This window comes from Chrysochloris asiatica, unplaced genomic scaffold (assembly GCF_000296735.1).
Source record: "Chrysochloris asiatica unplaced genomic scaffold, ChrAsi1.0 scaffold00025, whole genome shotgun sequence".
In the NCBI taxonomy this organism is placed as follows: Eukaryota; Metazoa; Chordata; class Mammalia; order Afrosoricida; family Chrysochloridae; genus Chrysochloris; species Chrysochloris asiatica.
In genome coordinates this window covers 17,293,381-17,307,817 of record NW_006408543.1, presented here as the reverse complement: position 1 = coordinate 17,307,817, position 14,437 = coordinate 17,293,381, and the positions used below count along the sequence as shown (strand labels likewise).

The 14,437-nt window shown below is 40.3% G+C and overlaps 1 protein-coding gene across 1 annotated transcript in view; it reads right to left on the bottom strand.

Moving 5' to 3' along the window:
* Positions 1–14,437, bottom strand: part of CATSPERB (catsper channel auxiliary subunit beta) — a 191,888-nt gene that overhangs the window by 99,325 nt on the left and 78,126 nt on the right. The window contains exon 13 of the mRNA XM_006839633.1: positions 9,226–9,370. Coding sequence (XP_006839696.1) covers positions 9,226–9,370 — 145 coding nt within the window. The remainder of the gene's footprint in view (positions 1–9,225; positions 9,371–14,437) is intronic.

Below are 14,437 nucleotides of genomic sequence, written 5' to 3'. Positions count from 1 at the left end.
GATATACGATAGAATGAATGTAAAACTAATGTTCTCCCATGTAAACTATCACATAATTCACAATAAAACATTAAAAAAAAAAAATTGGTACCGAGTTACAGCAACCCTGTTTCTGAGGAGTGACAGGTGAGTTTGAACTGCTGATTTTGTGGTTAGTAGCCCTGTGCTCATCCTATAGCACCACCCTAGGACTCCTTCCATCAATAAAAAGTACGCTCTCCCCATTCCCATTTTGACATCTTAGAAATTGACATATGTTTATAATCAACCTATGGTGTCTTACAATCATTGTCAGCCAGGTGGCACTCATGACATAGCGGTCAATTGCCTCAAATGCATGTGCTTTGTCATGGCTTTTTAAAAGTATCACTTCAGTCAAGTTTCCTGAATCATTGGTGTAAGACATGTTGAGTTCTACTGCTGCTTAGAATATCTTCAAAATATTATCATTATAATTCGACATTGAAACAGTTATTGGCAGTAAGAAAGGAAAACAAAGTAGCAGGGTATATACATTTATCAGTTAAGCAAATGTCACTGAAATAACTACCACAGTCTCATATATTCTTGTGATACAACCATCAAGTATTTTATGGAGTCCTGGTGTAGTGCTGTAGGCTAAGCACGCAACTGCAAGGTGGGTTTGATTTGCAAGATCAGCGAATGAAATCCATCAGTTGCTCCTCATAAACCTGATACACGGTCTCTGTGAGATGGAACTGACTTGATGGCACTCAACAACAATAAGAAAGAAGAAACCTATAAGCGACTGAAATTGCATTATGTATTATTACTGAGATAAATGTAAATGACTGTTTTATCATATACCATGCAATGCAACTATGTTGTTGTTGTTAGGTGCCATCGAGTTGTTACCAGTTCATAGTAACTCTGTGCACAACAGAACAAAACACTGCCCAGTCCCGGGCCAACCTCACAATCGTTGCTACTCTTGAGCCCATTGCTGCTGCCACTGTGTCAGTCCATCTCATTGGGGGTCTTCCTCTTTTTCACCGACCCTCCACTTTACCAAGCATGATGTCCTTCTCCAGGGACTGGACCCTCCTGATAGTATAGCTGAAGTATGAGAGACAAAATCTGGTCATCCTGGCTTCCAAGGAGCACTCTGGCTGTCCTTCTTCCAGCACACATTTGATTCTTCTGGCAGTCCATGGTACTTCCAGTATTCTCCTCCAACACCATAGCTCAAATGCATCAATTCTTCTACAGTCTTCCCTATTCATTGTCCAACTTTCACGTACATATGAGGTTATTGAATATATCATGGCTTGGGTCAGGTGCACCTTAGTCCTCAAACTGACATGTTTGCTCTTTGACACTTTTAAGAGATCTCATGCAGCAGATTTACCCAAGGCAATGTGTTGTTTAATTTCTTGACCGCTGCTTCCATGAGTGCTAATGGTTGATTCGAGCAAAATGAAGTCTTTAAAAAGTATTTAATCTTTTCTCCATTTATATGGGTGTTGTTTATTGGTCCAGCGGCGAGGGAAATAAGTTTAGAACAAGTTGTGCTTTGTTCAGGATCATTATGAAAGTGTTGTGTTTAAGGTTTAATTGGAAGAGCTTCTCTTTCTCTGTGGTAACAAAACAGTACATCTTATGATCAATGGAATCTTAAAGGTGATGACATACGTGATTTACAACATTGGTCTGTTGGTTTTGCACATGAATAACAAGTTGAGTTTGTTTCAAATTCTTAAGTAATGCATTTTTCTTCTGAAATTTATGTACAAGAATATGTGATATTCATTATCGCAGAAAAAAAAAATCCAAAGAAGGCAATTTTTGTTCTTCTGAATCTCATTTACATGAAATTTTTCCAATAATTCAAAACAGTGACTCTGCCTTGTTTGTTTTATTCCTAGTCTAAGAAATTAATGTCTTATTGCTGCTTTATATTTCCTTTTCTCTTCCTGTGTTTGGTATTTATTCATTCATTCAGCTCAGAGGTCTACTTGAATGCCAGGATTATAGATAAAATAGATAGACGTGGGTAAGTCAAAAAGTAATACTACTAAATCTTGGACACTTGTATTAAGCAAAAATATAAAAATTTGAGGACTTCTGGTTTGGCACTGTGGGTTAATGAGCTGGACTGAAAAGGCAGTTTGAACCGCAAGGTCAGCGGTTCAAGCTCACCAGCGGCTCCTCAGAAACATTATACAGGGTTGCTATGGGTCGGAACCGACTCAGCGGCACTTGACAACATAAAAATGTGAAGTTACTGTTTTTTCAATACATCCTCCATTTAGGTCTATATACTTCTAAAAGCCATGCTTACAGTGTTGCTGCAGGATAAAGCACTGGACCACAAGGTTGGTCTGAACCTCAAGGTTGACAGTTCAAACCCACCAGCCACTTCTTGGAAACCTTATACAGGGTTGTTATGAGTGGGAATTAACTTCCTGGCACTTAAAAACAACCCTTCTCCAAAGAATTAAGTGCTCTTCAAATTACACCACGTCAAAAAGAAAGTTTCAACATCCCTGAGGGCCCTATCTCATGTTCCTTTTCAGTGTTATTTGAATTTGGGAAACAGAAAGAAGTCTGAAGGGGCAAGGTCAAGACTGTAGGGTGGATAGGGTAAAGCTTCTCAATGAAATTCTCACAGGACAACCCTTATTATCCTTCAGCAGGTGCGTTTTCATGATGGAAAAAAAAAAAATCCTCATTGTAACTTTTCTGGCCTTTTTCCTACCAATGCAGCTTTCAATTTTCCTAAAACTTTTTAATATTAAGCCTCCATCATTGTCTCATATCCGCCAAGAAAATCTATTAAGATGGTCCCATTGAAATTCCCAAAACACTGACCACAATCTCCTGAGCTGCCCTCCCTGCCTTGAATTGAACTGGCCTAGCAGGTAAACTCAGAAGCCACTGTTTTGACTGGACCTTTTTCCCCAAAGCCACACTAGAAAGAGTAAGACAAGTGTATACATTGCTGAGAGAACCTGTCAACAGCCATACATAGAGTGCGGAGACAAGTCTAAGCATGTTTTATTTGCAATAAACCTATGCATGTAGACACTGGAACCCTAGTAGCAATACTTTTTGACTTACCCTCTTCTAGCCATCATCTCTATTCATCACTGGAAGCTTTCACAACTGGAAGCTTCTGAATCTTCAGTGTCTATTTAAGATGTCTCCCACTTACTTATCTGAACATGTTTGTAGAGTTTACAATCTGTGCTACTTTATCATTTATATTGTCCAGGAATGCCGGTGGTGCTGTATTGTAGAGTAAACATTGGACTGCTAATCATAAAGTTGGCAGTTCAAACCCTTCCGCCACACTACAAAAGAAAGATGAGGCTTGCTGCTCCTGTAAAGATTTACAGCCATGGAAACCCTATCCAGGGTTGCTATGAATCAGAACTGATTTGATGGCACACAATGACAATTAAGTTTTCTTAGATATTGTTTTTTTTTTTTTTTTTTTAACTGTATCCAAAGTAATCTTGGAATACTGGTGTGCAACAATATGGTAAGCACTAGACTGGTAACTGCAAAGTCAGTGGTTCAAACCCACCAGCCGTTCCTAGGAAACCCCACACAGGGTCACTATGAGTCTGAACTGACTTGAGAACACTTAACAGCCATAAAAGTAAGCTTGCTTAGCCTATTTTGCATTTGGTTTCTCTGAGCTATTTATTCTCTGCTAGCCCAGTCCTCTGGATCCGTTCTTAGACTTTGTTTCTGTGTGCTGGAGAGCTAAACCCTAAACTGCAGCACTTTGCTGTGTTTCTAGCTGACTTCTGACTGAGTTTGTTCAAGGCACTAGTAGGAAACAAGGGTGAAAGAGAGAAGTCAAGCTGATGTCTCCCTGCTTTGGTAATGTAGTTCTGGCAGTGGCTGAGTTCCTAGACGGTATTCCTGGAGAGTAACCTCTTCTCTATTTCAGCTTTGATTGTATATTTGTTGCTGAATGAAATTAGTCAATCACAAAAGGACAAATATTGTAGAGACAACTATTGTAAAAAGTTAAGTTTCTTGATAAAAGAAACATTCTATGATGGTGCTGTAGGATAAGCACTGGACCACAAGGTCGGTGGTTCAAACTCACCAGCCACTCCTTGGAAACCTTATATAGGGTTGCCATGAGTCGGGACCGACTGGACGGCACTTAACAACAGGAGAAACATGATAGCTACCAGGGTGGGAGAAAAGGGAAAATTATTCACTGGTTAGAGGGTCCTGGGGTGGTACCATAGGATAAGCACTCAACAGCAAGGTTGGTTTGAATCACAAAGTCGGCAGTTCAAACTCACCAGCCACTCCTTGGAAACCCTATACAGGGTTCGTGATGAGTCAGAACTGACTCAACGACACTTAACAACTACGACAACAGAGGATAGACACATGCTAACTTGGGTGACAGGGAAGACAATATACAGTAAGAGGGCGATGGGCAAAGGAAAGGCAAATGCAGTAGAAGACAGGGAGAAATGCCAGAGGTAAAGTGCGTAGGGGTAAATACTGTTAAATGACAGGAAATGGAGGGGATTGCAATCAGTGTAACACAACAAAGTACATGAGTTGTAGAATATAAAACAGATGATCGGCTCTGTAAACATTAACTCAATTCATAATAAAAAGGGTTTTTTGTTTTGTTTTTCTTCGAATTAAAACATAGGAGTAAATCTTTGAATTTGCTAAGTCTGTGGTGGTGCTGTTGGAGTCCTGATGTGGCGCTGTGGGTTAATGCGCTAGACTGTAAAGTCAGTGGGAACCGCAAAGTTGGCGGTTTAAACTCACCAGCTGCTCCTTGAAAACCCTATACAGGGGTGCTATAGATCGGAACTGACTTGACAGAACTTAACACAACAACAAGATAAGCACTGGACTGCTAACTGCATGGTTGGTAGTTCAAACCCACCAGCAACTCCTCAGAAAAAAGAAAAGACTTTCTGCTTCTGTAAAGATTTACAGTCTCGGAAACCCTAGGTGGGATTCTTTTATGAGTCAGAATCAACTCTATGGTAGTAGGTTTGGATTGGTTTGGTTTTCAATTAGGCAATGGTTTCTTAAATATGACACCAAACACATATAACAATAATGACAACAAAAAAGTAAAATTAGACGTCATCAAATTGTAAAATGTTTATGCTTTAAAGAACACAACATAGAATGTAGAAAATGATAATGGGAGAAAACACTTTCAAATCATGTATTTAATAAGGGACTTATATCTGAAATATGTAAGTACTCTTGCAACTCAACCATAAAAAGACAAAATCCATTTTATAAAACATGGGCCTGTTGTTGTTGTTGTTGTTGTTGTTAGGTGCTGTTGAGTTGGTACCAACTCATAGCAACCCTATGCACAACAGAATGAAACACTGCCCAGTGCTGGGCCAACCTCACAATCATTGCTACATTTGAGCCCATTGATGCTGCCACCCTGCCAATCCATCTCATTAGGGGTCTTCCTCTTTTTCTCTGACCCTCCACTTTACCAAACATGATATCCTTATTCAGAGACTGGCCCCTCCTGACAATATGTTGAAAGTATGAAAAACAAAGTCTGGCCATCCTGGCTTCCAAGGAGCACTCTGGCTACACTTCTTCCAACACAGATCTATTTGTTCTTTTGGCAGCCCATGGTACTTTCAATGTTCTCCTCTGACACCATAACTCAAAAGCATCAATTCTTCCACAGTCTTCCTTATTCACTGCCCAGCTTTCGCATGCATATGAGGTTGTTGAAAATATCATGGCTTGGGTCAGGCACACCTCAGTTCAAAAACTGACATCTTTGCTCTTCAACACTTTAAAGAGGTCTTGTCCAGTAGATTTACTCAGTAAAATCCGTCGTTTAATTTCTTGACTTCTGCTTCCATAAGTGTTAATGGTTGATCCAAGCAAAATGAAGTCATTGACAACTTTAATCTTTTTCTCCATTTATATGGATGTTATTTATTGGTCCAGTGGTGAGGCTTTTTGTATTCTTTACACTGAGGTGCACCCTATACTGAAGGCTGTTGTCTTTGATCTTCATCAGTAAGTATTTTAAGTCTTTTTCATTTTCAGAAAGCAACGATGTATCATCTGCACATCACAGGTTGTTAATGAACTTTCCTCCAATCCTGATACCACATTTTTCTTCATGTAATCCAACTTCTCAGATTATTTGTTCAGCATACAGATTGGATAAGTATGATGAAAGAATATAACCCTGGCAATACCTTTCTTAATTTTAAACCATTTAATGTTCCCTTATTCTGTTTGAGCAAAGGCTTCTTGATCTATGTAACTGTTCCTCATGAGCACGATTCAGTGTTCTGGAATATTCACACTTTGCAATGTTGCCCATAGCTTGCCATGATCCACACAATTTGCGTAGTCAATAAAGCATAAGTAAACATCTTTCTGGTATTCTCTGCTCTCAACCAAGGATACGCAATGATATCCCTAGTTCCACGTCCTCTTCTGAATCTGGGTTGAACCTCTGGACGTTCTCTGTCAATGTATGGTTGAAGCCATTTCTGTATTACCTTTAGTGATTCTTTACTTGTGTGGGATATCAATGATATTGTCCGATGATTTCCACATTCCGTTGGGTCACATCTCTTTGGAATGGGCACAAATATGGATCTTTTTCAGTCAGTTGGTCAGGTAATTGTCTTCCAAATTTCTTGGCATAGATGAGAAAGTGCTTCAAGGGCTACATCACTTTGTTGAAATATTTCCAATTGTATTCCGTCAAGTTCCATTGCCTTGTGCTTTGTCAATGACTTCAGTGAACCTTAGACTTCTTCCTTCAGGATCGTTAGCTCTTGATCATATGCTACCTCTTGAAATGGTTGAACATTGACCACTTCTGTTTGGTGGTCAATACACAGTGACTGTGTATTCTTTCCATCTTCTTTTGATGCTTTCTACATCATTCAATAATTTGTCCATAGAATCCTTCAATACTGCAAGTCGAAGTTTGAATTTTTTCTTCAGTTCCCCCAGCTTGAGAAATACTGAGCATGTTCTTCCCTTTTGGTTTTCTAACTCCAGGTCTTTGCACATTTTGTTATGTTTGACTTTGTCTTCTAGACTTGACCTTTGAAATTTTATATTCAGCTCTTGTACCTCCTCACTTCCTCCATTTGCTTTAGCATCTCTATGCTGGAGAGTAAGTTTCAGAGTCTCTTCTGACATCCATTTTGGTCTTTTCTTTCTCTCTTGTCTTCCTAATGACCTTTTGATTTCTTCCTGTATAATGTTCTTGATGTCATCCCACAACTCTTTTGGTCTTCGGTCTCCAATATCTAATACATCAAATCTGGTTCTTCAGATGATCTCCAAATTCAGGTGGAATATATTCAAGGTCATATTTTGGCTCTCATGGATTTGCTTCAATTTTCTTCAGCTTCAGCCTGAATTTGCATATGAGCAGTTGATGGTCTATTCCAGTCTGCTCCTGGCCTTGTTTTAGTTGATAAGATGGAGCTTTTCCACAGATGTAGTCAATTTGATTTCTGTGTATTCCACCTGGTGAGGCCCATGTGTATAGTTGACTTTTATGCTGTTTAAAAAAGGTATTTGCAATGAAGACATCATTGATCTTGCAAAATTCTGTCAGGTGATCTCCAGCATTGTTTCTTTCACCAAGGCCATATTTTCCAACTACTGATCCTCCTCTTTGTTTCTAACCTTTGCATTCCAATTGCCAGTAATCATCAATACATCTTGATTGCATGTTTGATCAATTTCAGACTGAAGAAGTTGGTAGAATTCTTCAATTTCATCATCACAGGCTTTGGTGGTTGGTGCATAAATTTGAATAATAGTGGTATTAACTGGTCTTCCTTGTAGGAAGGTGGTTCAGTTTGTCATTCCCAGAATAGTAAACCATGTGACTGTCAGATTCAAAATGGCCAATACCAGTCCATGGGCAGACTATTTTAATATATCATGAGAAGCTATATGAATGGTTAATAAACACATGGAAAGAGACTCAACAGCATTAGTCTTTAAAACAACAACAAAAAATAATTTCAATCAAGTTTACTACAATTCTAACTTATAGAGAGACCATGGGTGCCAAGCAAATTTGTGCTCCCTAGGACTTTCATATTCAGACACTGAGGTATGAAGTAGATTGGGGGGTCTTTCTCATGTGGCACCTCTCTCTGGGTGGACTTGAACCTCCAACATTTCAATTAGCAGTTGAGTGTGTTAACTGCTCCCACCACCCAGGGACTCATTAGTCATTATTGTTGTTGTTAAATGCCATTGAGTCAGGTTTCAACTCACAGCAACCCTGTGTAAGTTTTCTGAGGAACGGCTGGTGAGGTTGAACTGCTGACCTTGTGGTTCAAACTGACTTTGCAGTCCAGTGCATTAACCCACAGTGCCACCCCAGGACATTAGCATTAGGGAAATGCAAATCAAAACCACAATGAGACACCATTTCTCGCTCACTCAAATAAGTCAATAGAGTTACCATATAGTCAGCAATTCCATTCCTGAATACATATTCAAAGAACTGAGAGTCTATCTTCAGAAAGACTTGCACACCAATGTTAATAGCAGCATTATAGTCCCAAAGTGGAAACAACTCAAATAGCCATGAACTGATGAATGTTGTTGTTAAGTGTAGTCGAGTTGGTTTCCAAGGAGCAGTTGGTGAGTTTGAACCACTGACCTTAATGAATTAATGAATAGGTTAAAAAAACACAAAACAACCCACAACACATTTATATGATTCCATGTATATAAAATTGTCCAGAATAGGTAAATCCATAGAAAGAGAACACAAATTAGTAAATGTTAGGGGCTGGTCTGGTCTGGGCTGGGGTAGAGAGTAATGGGTAAGAGGACTCTTGGAGTGAAGAAAATGTTCTAAACTACTGATTGTGGTTGGCATCTCTTTGGATACACTAAAAGCTACTGAATTGTAAGCTTTCAAAGGTGAATATTATAATATGTGAATTATATTTCAATAAGACTATTATCACATAATACTATTGTTTATGTCTTTTGGGAAAGTTAATCATCACTGGAATTGGAAATAACATAGCATCCTGATCCAGGCTTTTCCTTCTTTAGGGCAGGACTGTCCATAAGATCATACGTCTGCAGATCCTGCAAAAGACTTCTTCCAGGCTTGAGACTTTAGGATTAGTTGCTTAGTAAGGTAGGTTTCCCACAGATCTCCTCATCTCTGGCCCACATTAAGTGCTCTGGCCAATAAAAGTCTGCATTGCTTACCTGCCTTTGTGAAGTAAACCTTTCCATGTTGGGAAACAAAAGTAATATCTGAAGTATAAAAACTGTGAAAAGACCTCCGAATGACATCATGATAAAAGTCAGCTATTAGATCGAAAGTGTTGCCGCCATCCATTGAGAGCCAAATCTAGGGGAATAAAGAGAGAATGTCTCCAGAGCTCCCCTGTAACAGTCAGCAGTTACCTGTTAGCCTAATTTTCCTACATGAGAAATACCATGTAGCATGAGAATGTCATGTAGTCTTCCCCATCCTCATGCCCATCATAAACACACACACACACACACACACACACCAAGGTATACAGCTCCTGCTTTTTGTCTCCATCTAAGAGTTTATGTGAAATGGTAGGTGACAAGAGAACCAGGTCTCCACAAGATGCACAGTTTAAGTACAAAAGAACAATGATTTCTGGCCATCTTCCAAATAGGGTTCTTATGCTCAAAACAAGGAAGAAGGCTTGGTGTATCTGGTTAAAGGGAGGGAGTTAATGTACCTCCAGGTTGATGTGAAACTTCACGTTCTATGTATCGAAACATGCCAGAAAGTTTTTGTGTGTTGAATTGTCTCTTTATAATTGTAAGTGGCATATTCCAATTAGTATTTTTTGTCTTGTTTTAAAAAGCACTTTCCTTCCCCGATGTCAGAAAGGTCCTGACATATTTTCTGCTACAGGATTTTTATATTGAAATTAATTAGCAAGTAGGACTGGACTGGGTGTATGACACAGTGGTGCATTTCACCATTGCCCATACGTATAACCAATTCTTCCCATCTCAGTTGGAACAGCCCTCACGTCTCCCCACATCGACAATACCAATTTGACCTCTACAACTCTCTAGTATGCATAGGTCTGTTTGTGGACTTCCTATTTTACTCTGTTGGTCAATGACCATGGTCACAACTGCTATCACTTTCTAATAAATGTTACTATAATTAAAGGTTCAAACATTAGAAAGGAGGAAATGAAACTCTATTTATTTCCAAAAGATGTGATTATCTAGACAGAAAATCTAGTGGATACATACAATTCACTAGAACAAGCAGAAGAATTAAGGTATGTGGAAAGGCATTTTTATACATTACCAACCACAAATCTGGAAGCACAACTTACAACAGAATGACATACACACATAGCTATAAAGTACTTAAGAATAATCTAAGACAAGATTTCTAAGAACCAAGTGTAGGAAATTATGAACTTTACTGAAGGACCATTAAAAGTGGCTGAATTATAGATATCAGTCCATGCTCTAATTCATCTATAGACCTAATGCAACTCCAGTCAAAATCCCAACAAGATTTGTTATGATGTTTAAGTTGATTCAAACAATCTACATGGGAAAAACAAAAGACCAAGAAGAGCCAACACACTGTGGTAAAAGACTAAGGAAGTAATAGTACGCTAGTTCCAAACCCAGGCCTCAGGAGACCTTGCTCACTTCTGCTTCTTGTTTTAGAACAAGGAGTAATTTCAGTTGAGCTAACTATGTGATTGTTGTTGTTTTCGTTAAGTACCGTCAAGTTGGTTCTGACTCATAGCGAGTCTGTATAGGGCTTCCACAGAGTGGCTGGTGAGTTTGAACTGCCGACCTCACAGTTCAAGCTGACACTGCAATTCAAGATGAAATTGCAGTCCAACACATTAGCCCACAGCGCCATACCAGAACTATACGATAGAGAGGCATAAAGCCTAGTGATAGCAGAATTGCTCAGTCAACCCATAACTTTTTCTATAAAAGGCCAGGTAGTAAATCTTTCTAATGAGTGACCTACTACCATCAAGAAAGATGAACCAGGATGGAGTGTGTCCTTTGGACCTCAGTTCTCTGTAAAGTTTGTAGATCCAGGGAAAGATTGATGCCAAGAAGTATGTAGAATGACGTGGACAGACGGAGCAGCTGAGGACTCTAGAATCAGGGAGGGAGAAGGGCTGTGTGTTGGCAGCCGGGGGGGGGGGGGCAGGTGTGCAGGTGTATCATTTGATTGTTTGATAATGCATGCAGGGGATTGTAATCATTGCAATGAAACAAAATATGATAGGATGAATGTGAAGATAATGCGCTCCCATGTAAACTATCACATAATTCACAAGAAGACCTTAAAAAAAAAAATTATGAAGATCTCCAAGGAATGCTGGACTGACAGATGCTGAAAGGACACAAGGACCTTTCCCCAGAACCCACAAAGAGAAAGCCTTCCCCACAAGCTCGCACTCTGAATTTGGTGTTCTAGCCTCATAAACTGTAGGGATCCTACTGCTCTAAGCCACTAGGTGTGTGAGGTTTTGAGGACTCAGGTCCTGATTCTTCATGGTTTTGATATTAGGGTTACACCGGCCTCAGAAATCAAGCAGATGCTGCTGCTTTTCTGGTACCCTAAGCATATACCTTGAGAGCATGATGGGCTGAAAACCACCAGATCCACAGTTTAAGCCCATCAGCCACTCCACAGGAGAAAGATGAGGCTTTCTGCTCCTACAAAGATTTAAAACCTTGGAAATCCTATACAAGGTCACTATGAGTCAGCACCAACTTGACAGCACTTAAGAACAATAACAACAAGCTATACTTCGAGAGTCCTGGTGTGGCACTGTAGGATCAGCACTGGACTGCAAACAACAAGGTCGGCAGTTCAAATTCACCAGCTGCTTCTCAGAAACCCTATGTAGGGTTGCTATAAGTCTGAACTTACTTGATGACACTTAACAACAGCAACAAATATATACCTGGATACCTGGTGTGGTGCTATAGGATAAGCAGTGGACTGCTAACCTCAAGACCAGAGATTCAAAACCATCTACTGCTCCTCGGAAACCATATACAACAGTATCTTAATCTTTGTAGACTATGTGATTTCTACAACAGCTCTTAGCATGAAAGCAGCTGTAACAATAATGTAATAGATGTGGCTGTGTTCCAATAAAACTTTATTTACAAAAATAGACAACAGGCTGGATTTGGCCTGTGGACCGTAGTTTGAGGAACTGCTGTATGAGCAAGAATAGACACATTGCTTCATGCTACTCATGTGTGGACGCATCTCTTGTGCAGTGAAGCTGATATGTTTCTCTTTCCCTTTTCCTTGGAAAGCTGATACTCCTTTCCAAAAGTAAGCACAGATTGTTCTTGGAATGTATGTTTGTAGAATTGTTGTTGTTATGTGCTGCCAAGTTGGTTCTGATGCATAGAGAACCTGTATAGGGTTTCCAAGGTGTGGTTGGTGGGTTTGAAACTCCCACCTTGTGGTTAGCAGTCCAGTGCTGATCCTACAGTGCTACACCAGGACTCCATATATGGAATTATATAGAATATATAATTTTGTGTTTATTTGTTTTATGAGGATATGAGCTAATGTTTGCAAAATGACAAATCACCTCCCAACTTGTTATAGTTAGGTGCCACTGAGTAGATTCTAGCTCACAGGGACCCCATGTACATCAGAACGCAACACTGTCCAGTTCTGCACCATCCTCACAATTGCAATGTTTGAGTCCACTGCTACAACCACTGTGCCAAGCCATCTTGCTGAGGGTCATAAAAGGAACATCGATTTCAATCACAATCAGCTGGGTCTTTTTCTGGTCTTGAGTGGGCAGGTCAGCTGGTGGCTGGCTGGCTGGTCCCAGCTGACCTCACTCATATGTCAGTAAATGGTCTCACTACAGGCTGAGGAGATGGGTCACCTGTCCTTCAAAATCCACCAAGCCAGTCCAAGTTTGTTCAAGTTGCAGCAGGGCTCCAAGAACAGAATCAAATCGATTGAGCCCCAGGTGGAAGGACTTTTCAAGTCCATGCTGGTGTTGTTTATAATTGTCTCATTGACCAAAGTAAGTCATATGGTCAAGCCCAGGAGTGAAGGCAAAGAAACAGCTGGTGGTTTGAACCGCTGACTTTGCAGTTAGCAGTCCAGTACTTATCCTACACTCTGGTAGCGTAGTGGTTATGAATCGGGCTGCTAATCTCAAGGTCAGCAGTTCAAAACTACCAGCTGTTCGGCAGGAGAAAGATGAGGCTTTCTGCTCCTGTAAAGATTTACAGCCTTGGAAACCCTGTACAGGGTCTCTATGAGTCAGAACCGACTCCACGACACATAACAACAACAACAACAACAACAACAACAACTTATCCTACAGCACCACACCAGGATTCCTAAGGACTCCAAAAAGGCATCTACCTATCCTATTAAAAAGCTCTTGCAGTAGGGTCCTGTGCCACAGCTCAGTTCTTGTCAGCCTCTTAAATTACTGAACATAAATAATAGGACTTCTACTGGCCCTGCATTGATCACAAACACTTAAATTATTCAGGAAAATGTTGAATACAAACTACAAGCCCAAGGGGATAATGAATGCATCAGCATCATTTACTCCCAACCTTTCAACATTCTTGTGAGACGATTACCTTGAATTTTGTTTTCAAACATGCTCATCTCCAAAATACATGATTCTAAGGGAGAACAAACAAGATGGTGGATAGGGTGGAAGTGAAGTGAAGAGCTCCACAAGCAACAACACAGAATACCCAACTAAGCAGGCTCAGGGGATGGTCCCAGAACTCTGAACCACATATAAAGGAATATTTAGAAGGCTAGAAGGCTTATAGCTGGGGAATTTGTGGCAGAAGCAAGAAATCCATTGCTTTCTAGTCCGGGATGCTCAGCTGCTCCAGGAGCTGCCATCTTGGGTTAGACCAAGCAGGGGAAGGATCAGAGCAGCCACAGATGCCTGACAGAACCGCGGAGACAAAGGGGTGGACATTATTTTCTTTTGGTAGCTGTTCATTGGTCCCTTGCTGTCTGCGCACCTCCATTCAGGTGACTATAGGGGTGCCTGGGCTAGTGGGCCCCCAACCCCACCCTCGGAGGGTTCTACTACCCATGCGCACAGATCACCTCGAAATTTAAAGAGACAGTTTCCAATTAAAACCTAACAGCCACAGCCGGCTCTGAACTGTTTACAACTAGAAAAAAGGCCTGAACAGAGATTGTGGAGCAGGACAACCAGACAAAAAAGGAAATAAGCCAAAAATTAAATCCTAAATTACGTGAAAATGACCAACAGTGGCATCTTGAAATTTCTCAGGAAGAAGAGTGAAAATGGAAGCCCATTTCCTGATCACATCTACCTGGAGGCAATCAGAAAGCATAAAAAATACCAAAATACACACCCATCTAAGTATTAAGGCCACAGATAAC